This window comes from Marmota monax, unplaced genomic scaffold, assembly GCF_021218885.2.
Source record: "Marmota monax isolate L192 unplaced genomic scaffold, Marmota_monax_Labrador192_F-V1.1 WCK01_AAM20220418_F8-fsc00001, whole genome shotgun sequence".
Classification (NCBI taxonomy): domain Eukaryota; kingdom Metazoa; phylum Chordata; class Mammalia; order Rodentia; family Sciuridae; genus Marmota; species Marmota monax.
The window spans coordinates 44569708-44581983 of NW_026693777.1; the positions used below are offsets into that span (position 1 = coordinate 44569708).

Below are 12276 nucleotides of genomic sequence, written 5' to 3' on the forward strand. Positions count from 1 at the left end.
TCTCTACTATGTTCTATTACAGACAAGCTTTTTAAAAAAATAAAAATCATCACTTACCGACTTTGTTCTTTCCTTTGTTTTATTAACTGAACGAGTTCCTTGTCAAAATAATCTTCCTCCTCTTCCTCTCCCTTCCCATCATCTTCTCTGTCCTGGGCATCCACATTATCTTTGTGCAACTGGCCAGAAATGTGCTTTGCATATGCAGAAAGACCCACTTCTGTGACCCCGCATACTCGGCACTCATGACTACTGTCCCTAGGGAAAGAGGGAGACGAGGGACATTCAATTCTCCCCACTGGCATGGCACACTCACCAGATCTGTTAAAGTTTCCTCTGAAAGAGACTGCACAAGTTGGTACAGTAAAAAATTAGTGCTAATCAATTTCAATGCTCCTTTCATCACTTTAATAAATTTGTTCATAAGTTACTTTTGAGATGAATTTTAAATTCTTTTCCAGCAATCAAGAGGCAATATACTTCAGATTAATGAGCTTTAGGAGGAGAAATCTTCTTGAATTGCTGTACTTAAAATCTTGGCCAGAGGAAACATGGTGAAAGGGGAGGCAGGGCAGGGGGCTCAGAGCAAACATAAGTTGCTCTGAAGCACACCCATGGTGCCAGCTGCACTCAGAAAGCTGGTGACAGCACTTCCATTTAATCTCCTGCTTTAGAGTCTTCTTCCAGTGAAAATTAAGGGGTGGAGAAAAGAGTAGGTGGTACAGCCAATCCCAACTGTGTAACTAAATCTGAACAGCTGGAGCTCTGCCTGGAATGTGAAGATTCCGGACCCTGAGAAAAATGATAGGAGTAGTCCCAGTGAACTTTTTTTGGTCTGGATGATACATGTGATCTACATTCTGCTTCAGGAGGGCTTTATTGTAAAGGGAATGAAAAGAATTTCAGTTGTAGGCAGTTAACAGCTGTTTTATTCTCAAGTTACAGAAAATGCTACTGTTTAGAGAAGAAGAAAATGAGAAAATTAGTTTAAACCAGACAGACAGAATTTATTCTTTTCTTTTACTTAAGGGTAAATTTCATACTTGGCCAGTTGTAAGAAGCTAAAGTCTTCAATCTTTTCCAGAGCTGTAAACTAAAAAAAAAAAATAAATATTAAAATTTAACTGCTTTTTAGCTTCTCAAAATTCCTTGATTGGATCAGCTGTCTCTGCAATAATTTCTAAGGACCTTCTGAACACCAAAGCCACTGGGCAGCAGTATCCATTCAATAATTCGAACTGGCATAATCCTGTATCATGTGATTTGGGTTTATACTAGTGGCATTTTTGCACTTCCTATGCCAATCTATTAAAAAAATACATCAACACAAAAAGATACAATGTCTTTGGCCAGGCAGAAACACACACAGGTGTGCCTCTGCTCCATCTTTTCTTATATATACTTAACAAGACAGGCAGAATTTATGTCAATTAGCCACAAAAGATGCTCAAAACCGTCTTTACTAAAGACAGTTTCTGTTGGAGATCACCTGAATGTTCACTAAAGAACAAAAAACTAAAAACCAACTTATTGATATATAGTCAATGTTGCCAACCGTGACAAAGTATAAGCCCTTAAAAAATACCCAGTAAACTTAAAAAGAAAATACTGTGCAATGCAGGTGGGGATTTAGCTCAATGTTAGACAATTTGTATGGCACACAAGAAAGTCCTGGGTTTGATCCCCAGCAGCGCCGCGCACACGCACATGCACACACACCCCAATAAAATTAACGCACAACACTATTTCTAATTTTCTAAACATCATGGGAGAGAGAAAATCTACAAGTTCTCACCTTTTTTTGGACTTCGTAACTCAAAATGCTGATGTTTTACAGATTCATTTTAATGAACTCTGTCTAGGTTATCTCTAAAAATACTAATTCTAAATTATTCTATCAATGTTCTAATTCCTTCTAATCCCACAGGTACTTGTACATTATTTTCACCAAAAGTCTTCAACTGTACTTACTACATTTGAAGAATAGCAATCGTCAACTTTCCCCAGCTTACCAGGAATAGCATACTTTTCTCTGTAGAAACTACATTGATAAGGTTCATTCTAAGTGAACACTACTTGTAATACAAAACAAGCTGTTCTGCACAGCAAAACAAAAATGAGTTAAAAATCTTATCAAAATGAACAGTATCAGAAGAATCTGAACACCATATAACAAAATTAGTATACTTAATTTATATTATAATAGAAATTCAAATCAACTTAATTTTACACTAGAAAAGCTTTTTGTCTTTAAATTCTCTAAAACTGTGGAAAATGTATTAGTCCGCTTTTCTACCAAAGAACTTACAGAATACTAAACTGTATATTGTAGTAACAACAACATCACCCTATTGCTTATACTCTGACTTTTAGTATAATCCTTAAAAGATATTTAAATGAAATTGCAGATTTTATTTTTATTTCTAAGATGCAGATAATTTTTCTCATGTCCGAACTATCAAAATCCCTCTTCAAAGATACAACAGGGCTGGGGTGAGCTCAGTGGTAGAGTACTTGCTTAGCGTGCATGAGGCTGTGGGTCCCTCCCCAGTACTGGGGGAATAAAAGAAAGAGAGAGAGAGAGATTTTTAAAAAGACAACTGGAGGGCTGGGATTGTAGCTCAGTGGTTGAGCGCTTGCCTCACATACGTGAGTCACTGGGTTCGATCCTCAGACCCACATTAAAAAAAATAAACAAATAAAACAAAGATATTGGGCTGGGGTTGTGGCTCAGCGGTAGAGCACTCGCCTAGCATGAAGGAGGCCCTGGGTTCGATCCTCAGCACCACATAAAATAAATAAATAAATAAACAAGATAAAGGTATTGTGTTTAACCAAAAAAAAAAAAAAGATATTGTGCCCATCTACAACTAAAAAAATGTTAAAAAAAAAAAGACAACTGGAGAGCCACAATGATGTTTTTAAAATATTAGGAGGGCTGAGGATGTGGCTCAAGCGGTAGCGCGCTCGCCTGGCATGCATGCGGCCCGGGTTCGATCCTCAGCACCACATACAAAGATGTTGTGTCCGCCGAAAACTAAAAAATAAATATTTAAAAAAATAATAATAAGTATACATAATCATAAACCCACACACTGTGCAAACCCAAAGCACATGTTGGATACTTGATATTCAAATACAGATTTTTTTTTTTAAAGCGAGAGAGAGAATTTTTTTTAATATTTATTTTTCAGTTCTTGGAAGACACAACATCTTTGTTTATATGTGGCGCTGAGGATCGAACCCGGGCCGCACGCATGCCAGGCAAGCGCGCTACCGCTTGAGCCACATCCCCAGCCCTCAAATACAGATTTTTGAAAACGTGTTGCTTTCTTTGTTGAGCAAGAACATAACCACAGTTCTAAAGTTATTTGATAGACAAAATACATCAGTAACCTAGAACAGTACAGGCAAAAATACATCAATAACCTAGAACGGTGCAGGCAATAAGTGTGACATAAAAGTAAGCACTAAATAATTTATCAAAAATAGACATCTTTTTTTCTAATAAATAAAATCTAGCTTAAAAAAGAGAGATAAACTTTATAAGATACTTCAAGAAGATAATTCTCAATTATACAGAGAAGGAACAGGGTATGACAACTACATCTTCTAAAAAGCCAATATATCCAGAGGCAACCTTATAACCTCTGTTCTACACTCAACAGGTATTCATGTTTCCCCACACCATGTTTGGGAAACCAAATGATTTTGTTTTTAAAGAATTTACCTTTATTTTTAAGTTATTTGATTTTTTTTTTTTTTTAATATAGTACTGAGGATCAAACCCAGTGCCTCACCCATGCTAGGCAAGCACTCTACCACTGAGCTACAAACCCATCCCAGGAAACTACATTTTAAAAAGTTACTAGGGCTGAGGATGTGGCTCAAGCGGTGGCGTGCTTGCCCCGCGTGCCCAGGGCGCTGGGTTCGATCCTCAGCACCACATGCAAATAAAATAAAGATGTTGTGTCCACCGAAAACTAAAAAAAAAAAAAAAAAAATTAAAAAAAGTTACTAGCAAATTAAATTATATGTTATTGATGCTATTTTTCAATTCTTTAATTAATAACCAGTTTAAATACTTTACGTAAGTACACAAAATAATTATGGGAAAAATGAACTACTTTCGCTTCTTAACTAATAAGAGGAGTAATTTTCCTTAGGGTGTTTAAAGATCTCAAATTACCTTCATCCTGTTACCACACAATTTCCTTTCATGTGTGAAAGGCTGCCTTAAGATGGTCTCTGCATAAGCTTTTCTTTATTAAGCTTGCTCTAACTACACCACAACAGCTGTTTGATAAATAAAGGTTTGAGCCTTTTTAACAGCATCTATCTGGACAAGTTACTTATAGACCACATATCTGAACAAATAGAGGGAGAAAATAGGGAAATACTCCAGATCCCTAACTGTGAACCAGAGGATCAGTTACTTACTTCTCATTCAAGCTTATATTAAAAACTTTAAAAATATATATTTCACAATTCTTAACCAGATCAAACCCTGAAATTATAGATACAATTATAAATAGAAAGTCTAAATACCAGAAAGCCAGTAATAAACCACAAAATTCAGAGGCAATAATCACAAACTGAGGGTAACAGGAAAAAGGAATAATGCTGGAATAATACTTACCACATAGACTAGTGATAACTTTTCTTTCAGAAAATGTTCCAAGTCAGTAAATGCTTTTTGAGATAGTATGCCTTTTTAAAAAAATTTTAAGACAAGGTCTTACTAAGTTGCTGAGAGTGCTCACAAATATGTAATCCTCCTGCCTCAGTTGCCTGAGTCACTGAGATTACAGGTGTGCTTCACCATGCCTGGAGAGATTTTATGTCTTTTTTGATAGTCTTACCAGATGTTTTCTTTCTTTCCTTTTTTTCTTGTTACCTGTTGCCTTCTTCCTTATAATTTATTAAAGGCCAGGAAACCATTAAAACACGTGAGCATTGTATCTAACATATGAGTAAATTAGTACTAAAGTGATCTTCTCTACATTAAAATGAATTAGGGTGGTAACAATGACATTTCTATTTGGTGGTTCAGATGCTTCAGTATTCTAATTATGTTCCGAGTAACTGAAAATGGTAGATAAAATCTCCATTGCACAGTGAATTTGCTTGGAGGGGAATGGAGGGGAGGAAAAAATAAATAAGTTACAGAACAACACACAGATGGAATGTGGTCCGGCTACAAAACAAAATGTGTGTATAAAATATAAATCTACGTAAATACATAGAAAGAGGTCTGGATAGGAAATCTCCAAACCCTTGACTATCCTCTAAAACAGGAGTGGAATTTAAAGGGGAATGGGGCAGGAAGAGTTTTGCTTTTCGTGATTCTGTATTCATTGTGAACATGAATCTTATGTAACCAAAACTTGGTTTAAATTTTTGCCAGATGTGGTGATATGCCTTTGGAATCCCAGCTATTCTGGAGAAAGAGGCAGGGGGATCCCAAGTTTGAGATCAGCCTGGGCAACTAAGTGAAATCCTGTCTCAAGATAAAATAAAAAAGGCAGGTAGAAAGCTTGCCTAGCATTTGTGAGGTCCTGGTTCAATCCCCAGTACCACAAAATGAATGAATGAATGAATGAACGAATAAATAAATAAATAAATAGATTGTCTTTTAAAAGTCTTAAATGGCCGATTAGTGACCCCTGAATTAAATATGACATTAGTCTTGGAATGCAATGGGTTTCTCTCCTATTAACTAGATTTACTGACCTTATTTGTTTTATTTGATTTTATAATATGTACATATGGAGCAGGTGGCAGGTAAGTAGTCTAGAATAAGGTAAACTCTAAAAGGAAGTCCACTGGAAATGGGTTCATAAATAATTAAAATAATCCACATAGAATAAAAATTTAACTGTTTTTCATAGATTTTTAATGCTAGTAAGTTAGAAATCACATATATTCAAGTTATGACAATGGCTCACCACACACTAACTCTTGAGTAAAATCCTCTTTATATTGCTGCTAAACCTAACCTTTGCATAGTATGAGACTAGGGACATGTAAAAATTCCATTAATCTTAAACAATATGACTTAACAAAAAAGTTAATACAATAATGTCAAATGATATAGGATGACATTCTTTTTTGGGAGGCTGGTGAGTGAGGTACTAGGGATTGAACTCAGGGGCACTCAACCTGAGCCACATCCCCAGCCTTATTTTGTATTGTATTTAGGGACAGGGTCTCACTGAGTTTAGTGCCTCGCTTTTGCTGAGGCCGGCTTTGAACTTACAATCTTCTGCCTCAGCCTCCCAAGCCACTGAAACTCCAGGTGTGTGCCACCATGCCTGGCTAGGATGGTATTCTGATCAAAACTTAACCATTATTCAGGGAATAAAATACATTTCATATTTCTTAGTTTCCCAATGATGCTGTTTATCCAGTCTCCAAACTTCAAATGCAAAACATTGAAGTCAAAAACAATAAAAAAGAGGTTGGGCGGCAACGGAAAGATGGCGGACGTGGCCGTGGGCAAGGACAAGTGCGGGGAGCAGCGGCTCGTGTCGCTGCCCCTGTCCCGCATCCGGGTCATCATGAAGAGCTCCCCCGAGGTGTCCAGCATCAACCAGGAAGCACTGGTGCTCACGGCCAAAGCCACGGAGCTCTTTGTTCAGTACCTAGCCACCTATTCCTACAGACATGGCAGTGGAAAAGAAAAGAAAGCACTGACTTACAATGACTTAGCGAATACTGCAGAGGAATCGGACACTTTTCAGTTTCTTGCAGATATATTACCAAAGAAGATTTTAGCTAGTAAGTACCTGAAAATGCTTAAAGAGAAGAAGGAGGAGGATGAGGACGATGAAGGAAGTGACGATGATGAAGCGGAGTCCTAGACCAAGGAAGAAGGCTTCTAGAAATCACCTGGCCAGGACCCTCCTTGGTGACCCTCTTGCTCTGAAGCAATCAAATCACCATGTGGCTTTGGTTTCCCTTTCCAGAAATTTCCAGTACAGCATATTCCTTCATGACTAAAACTGATCATCTCCTGCATCTACACCATGAAGAGCTGAAGGGAAAATAGTGCAACTGCGGTCTGACAGGCCACCCTGCAGCTGAAACCACTGTCCTTTCCTTTGAACTTGCAGACAGATTCTGACAAGCTTCTGGATTAGCTGTGGATTTATGATTTATATTCTGAAATTCTTATAAGAACTGGATTTAGTTTCAGCTAAATATGTAGTTTATAGTCATATGCTTCCTTTCAGTTATGTATTTTTATAAAATTTGACTATGTGTTCAAATTTTATTTTTTTATTGTAAAGATACTTTTTCTTTTCTATTAAGGTCTGTACATATTTTTACAGTAATGTGCTTTGTGGAACTAGTTTTAGGACTCATTTGTTCTAATCCTTTGCTTACTACCTGAAAGTTTTGTAAAATTTAAAAGCAAGCAAAAAAAAAAAAAAAAAAAAAAAAAAAAAAATAAAAAAGAAACCATAAATGGAAAAAAGACAGGCATATATACATACTTTTTTTTAAAAGCAGCTTATTATATTTTCTTCCCTTAAACATCTCAAGTTTTAAATCACAAAAGAGCGTTCTCAAATACACTTAAGGCCTGTAATTTGATTTTGTTTATACTAATGAGATTCAGTGCAATTTAGTAGACTTTGAATTTCTCAAAGACTATTCTAGGAATACTAGAGGCTTATAGTATGCAATAATTCATAACATTGCTAAATATGAAATGTCCCAGCTGCAAGGCTGCTTTGTAGGAATGATATAGCTTACTAAAGAGAGAACTAGTTCATCCTAATTCATCTTTGTTATATTCTACCAGAGTTGCTGTGAATTTTACACATTTGAGATGCAAAAGATATCAATTTATCCCTTTGCAGTTGTTTATGGAGGTGGGGTACTAGAGATTGAACCCAGGGACTCACACATACTAGGCAATCACTGAGCTACATCCCCAGTTCTTTTTTATTTTATTTTCAAGACTGGGTCTCACTAAATTACCCAAGCTGGCCTCAAACTTGCAATCCTCTTGTCTTAGCCTCCTAAGAAGCTAGAATTGCAGGGTTTATCCTTTTAGAATGCTAAAAATCTACTGTACTTGTTACTAATGCAAACAGATTGTTCTATGCCACAAGACAGCATTCATTAACAAAAGATTACTATCAAATAAACTGACTGGGGGGGGCTTGGAGTTGTGGCTCAGTGGTAGAGCCTTGAAAGTGTGAGGCACTGGGTTCGATCCTTGTACCACATAAAAACAAATAAAGGCACTGAGTCCATTCCATACACAACTGAAAAATAAATAAATACAAATAAATAAATAAATAAACGGACAGGCACCATTGGTACTCAGCCCCCCTCCCCCATATGCAAATTTATGGAAGAGAGCCATTCCCATACCTGCCCTTCAGGTTTTCAAGTTCCCTGTGATGCAACATGCTCCGCATGTGTTCGTCCATCTCCTTCAAAATCAAAAAAAGCAGATTAAACTAAGGGGGATTGTTTTGGGGGAGGGAGGAAAAAAGACAAAATTCTGTGTCCTATGTAATCAACAATTGGGGATTCAGCTTCCTGTGTCAATGTTTCTTTTGTGTGTGACTACTCTTCTCAGATCACAGTTCTTCAGCTGTGCTTTTTCAAATATTTTCCTTTTTTTTGGCACTGAGGATTACTGAACCCAAAGGCATTCTGCCATTGAGCTACACCCTCAGCACCTTTTACTTTGGCATTTAGAGACAAAGTCTCATTAAGTTGCTAAGGCTGGCCTCAAACTTGAATCCTCCTACTTCAGCTTGCCAAATTGTTGGGATTGTAAGTGTGTGCCACTGTGTCCAGCAATATATTTAAGTAAAAGAAATTATTAGAAAAACATATTTAGATGGCTTTTTAAAATGATTAGAAAGTATTGCCTTCAGGAGGCAAAAAGACTTTTTTTTTTAATATTTATTTTTTAGTTGTAGTTGGACACAATACCTTTATTTTATTTATTTATTTTTTTATGTGGTGCTGAGGATCGAACCCACGGTCTTGCATGTGCGAGTAGAGCGCTCTGCCACTGAGCCACAACCCCAGCCCAGGAGGCAAAAGACTTTTAAGAATAAAATATGTAGGTTAATTCTATCCCTTTACAAAGAATTTACTAAAGTTTTGATTTTTGTTTTAATTCTTAAATCACTTAATATTCCAACTATTTGACTACTTTTGTCCACACTCTTTCTCTACTGAATATTTCAAGAGTAAGCTACAGTCTGATATGGTGGTGCGTGCCTGTAATCCCAGGGACTCTGGAGGCTGAAACAGGAACATCACAAGTTCAAGGCCAGCCTCAGCAACTCAGTGAGGTAACTAAACAATTTAGCAAGATTCTGTCTCAAAATACAAAATCACAAGGGCTACGGGATGTAACTTAGTGATAAAGTACCCCTGGGCTAAATCCCTAGTATTCCCGAAAGAGTAAGCTACAGCCAGGCTCCCAAGTTCAGAGCCAGTCTCAGTAGCTTAGTGAGGCCCTAAGTAGCTTAGCAAGACCCTGTCTCAAAATAGGAAAAAATAATAATAAAAAGGGTTGGGGATATGGCTCCATGGTTCAGTGAGACCGGGTTCAATCCTAGGTACCTTTCAAAAAAAAAAAAAAAGTACATAAAAGGTTAACAGGTTTATGGGACTGGGGCTGTGGCCTGGGTTCAATCCTCAGTACCACATAAAAAGAAAATAAAGGTGTTGTGTCCAACTACAACTAGAAAATAAGTATTAAAAAACAAAAAAGTTAACAGGTTTACACATAGTTTGTCAGACCTGGAATATGAGTGTCAATAAACATTTGTTGAATGAATATAAATGGCTATATCAATTATAGATGGGAATTACAAATATAACAGTCTCTTCTCTATAGCAGATCAGGAAGTTTTTTAAAAAAATACTTTGAATACAATAATTCAATTACTGCTTTACTTCACTGCACACTCATCCACTTCCCCAACTGATTTGGTTGGGTCTAATGAAAAGTTTGAACATTTACTATGTCCCCTCCCACTTCCCTTATCTCATCCTTAGAGGGAAGGAAATAAAATCTGTGAAAAAGTTGTCATTTAAAAACATGCACACCACACACAAAACACAAAGAGCTGTAAATGTCTATCCTTTTGTCACTTGAAAGTTTATATAGCCAGCATGTCATAATTAGAGAATAGCTATTTATATATACAAATAATAAAAGGCTACTACAATTTCTGAATATTACTGTTTATTATATTCTGTGATAAGTGCCCTAAACATTTTCTCATTTGAACAGCAAAATATTGCAGTTATAAACTTTCCAAGGACACAAGGATGCAGAGAAGTTAACTTCTTCATTTACCAGATTTTTATCAAGTGCTTATTATGTACCAAGTGGAGAGTGAGGGATTGAAGGGATAAATATGAAAAGATGGCCTCTCAGAGTTATAGATAACCAAGTAGTTAAACTGGAACTCCAACCCAGGCCGATCTGACACCAAGACAACATTTCAATGTTCCAAACACTGTGTTGGAATGAAAAACTCCAAGAATTTACAAAATCTTCAAGTCCCTATGCTTGCTGTTTTTCTTTAGATTCTTATCTATATTTTAAATTCCTTCAGTTAAATTTAAGTGGTTTTTCTAGCAACCAAGCCATTCCTGACCAAGACAATATTAAATGAAATGAGTTATTCTCTGATATAAAAACTAATTCTGTATTTATTACAAAAGTGTTATAATTAAAAACTAGTTGCAATGTGACTTTTGATTTTCTAGAACACTTCACTAATTTTTTCCAAATTTACATGCAAAATCCTCACCCATTCTGTTCCAAAAAATGAATACAAATAGTGAAGCAACCGAATATTCAAAATACCTGGACAAGACCCACAGGCTAGACTTAAGGTAAGAGCTCCAAATATATACTTTTTTGTATACCAGGCTTCTGTTTAGTTCCCTGCACATTAATCAGTGTTCTTTGTAAAGGACTGGGTATCATGGTTGAATAAATTCGGGAAATGCTGAAATAAAAAACTAAATACAGCTGGGTGTGGTGGTGCACACTGGTAATCTCAGTGACTTGAAAGGCTGATGCAGGAGGAGCCCAAGTTCCAGGCCACTCTCAGCAACTTAGCCAGGCCCTAAGCAACTCAGCGACCCTATCTCAAAATTTAAAAAAAAAAGAAGGGGAGGGGTTGGGGGAAGGGGCGCTGGCTGGAATGTAGCTCAGTGGTAAAGTGCTCCTGGATTCCATCTCTAGTGCCAAAAAAATAATAACAAAAATAAATGAATAGATACATATTTTTAACTTAATAGCTTCTTGGTTTTTTATATAAGTTAATGGGCATGAGGATGCTCAGGGATTATATTATACAGCTTTTCCTTGCTCAAGTCACCCTAGAACCTTTTCTCCTCTAAAGTATATGTGGAGAAACCAGGATTACATTTGTTTGGGAAACTGGAGGAAAGCACTGTTTCAACACAAACTGTTCTTAGTCTATCTAAAAATAATTATTAGAGTCATCCCTTCCAACTAATCCATTGTTATTTTATACTATATTACTCACTAAAACCATACCATTCCCTTGTCTAACAACATAAAACTGGCTCTTCCTAAGACAAGAGGAGTAAGTAACTACAGTCCTTGATTTTTACTTCACTATGATCATGGCAAGTGTGAAGTGACAAGATAGGACTGCTACTCCAAGAAAATCTAATACCACACCTTTGAACACTGGCCTCTCTAGTCCCATCTCCCACCAATCTGAAAGTAGACATAAGGAACTTGGAAGTTTCATAAGTCCAGATCAAGTTTTAAATCTAAAAAAACCAATTATTTTACTTTTTAAAAAAATATTTGTTGTTTTTTGGTTGTAGCTGGACAAAATACCTCTATTTCGTTGGTTTTTATGTGGTGCTAAGGATAGAACCCAGGGCCCCACACATGCAAGGCAGGCGCTCTACAACTGAGCTAAGGCCCAGCCCCAATTATTTCACTTTTTAAAAGGTAGCAGATATATTATTAAATATGATTTTAAATCAATTAATTTTTTCCATCAGAAACTGAAATCTTCAATAGGGGTAAAAAACCTTCATTATAGCACATTTGATACTGTTTTCCAATTATCTTCACTTAAATTACAATCCCACTAATCCCAAAACAAAACTGTTTCAATCAAATAAGCTTTCTTACTGACACCTAGAACTGCCAACTCCATTCTACCTGGGTGTCTTTGTTCATGTTGTTTTTCACTTAACCTATCTCTTTTTCCATTTCACTTAAATTGCTTT

At 36.5% G+C, this 12276-nt stretch overlaps 2 protein-coding genes across 7 annotated transcripts in view; one reads left to right on the forward strand and one right to left on the reverse strand.

The window, feature by feature from the left end:
- Window positions 1-12276, reverse strand: part of Znf106 (zinc finger protein 106) — a 65313-nt gene that overhangs the window by 34369 nt on the left and 18668 nt on the right. For 3 of the 6 annotated variants that reach the window (XM_046460932.2, XM_046460930.2, XM_046460931.2), the window contains exons 3-4: window positions 8389-8450; window positions 58-258 (exon numbers count right to left, since the gene is read on the reverse strand). In XM_046460932.2, the coding sequence (XP_046316888.1) occupies window positions 58-258; window positions 8389-8450 (263 nt within the window). Of the gene's footprint in view, window positions 1-57; window positions 1096-8388; window positions 8451-12276 lie in introns of those variants that run through there. The other 3 variants (XM_046460935.2, XM_046460934.2, XM_046460929.2) reach the window with 2 other exon arrangements.
- Window positions 6467-7356, forward strand: LOC124104200 (chromatin accessibility complex protein 1-like). Its single transcript, XM_046460937.2, has one exon. The coding sequence runs from the start codon at window positions 6480-6482 to the stop codon at window positions 6861-6863; it is 384 nt and encodes a 127-aa protein (XP_046316893.1). The 5' UTR covers window positions 6467-6479; the 3' UTR covers window positions 6864-7356.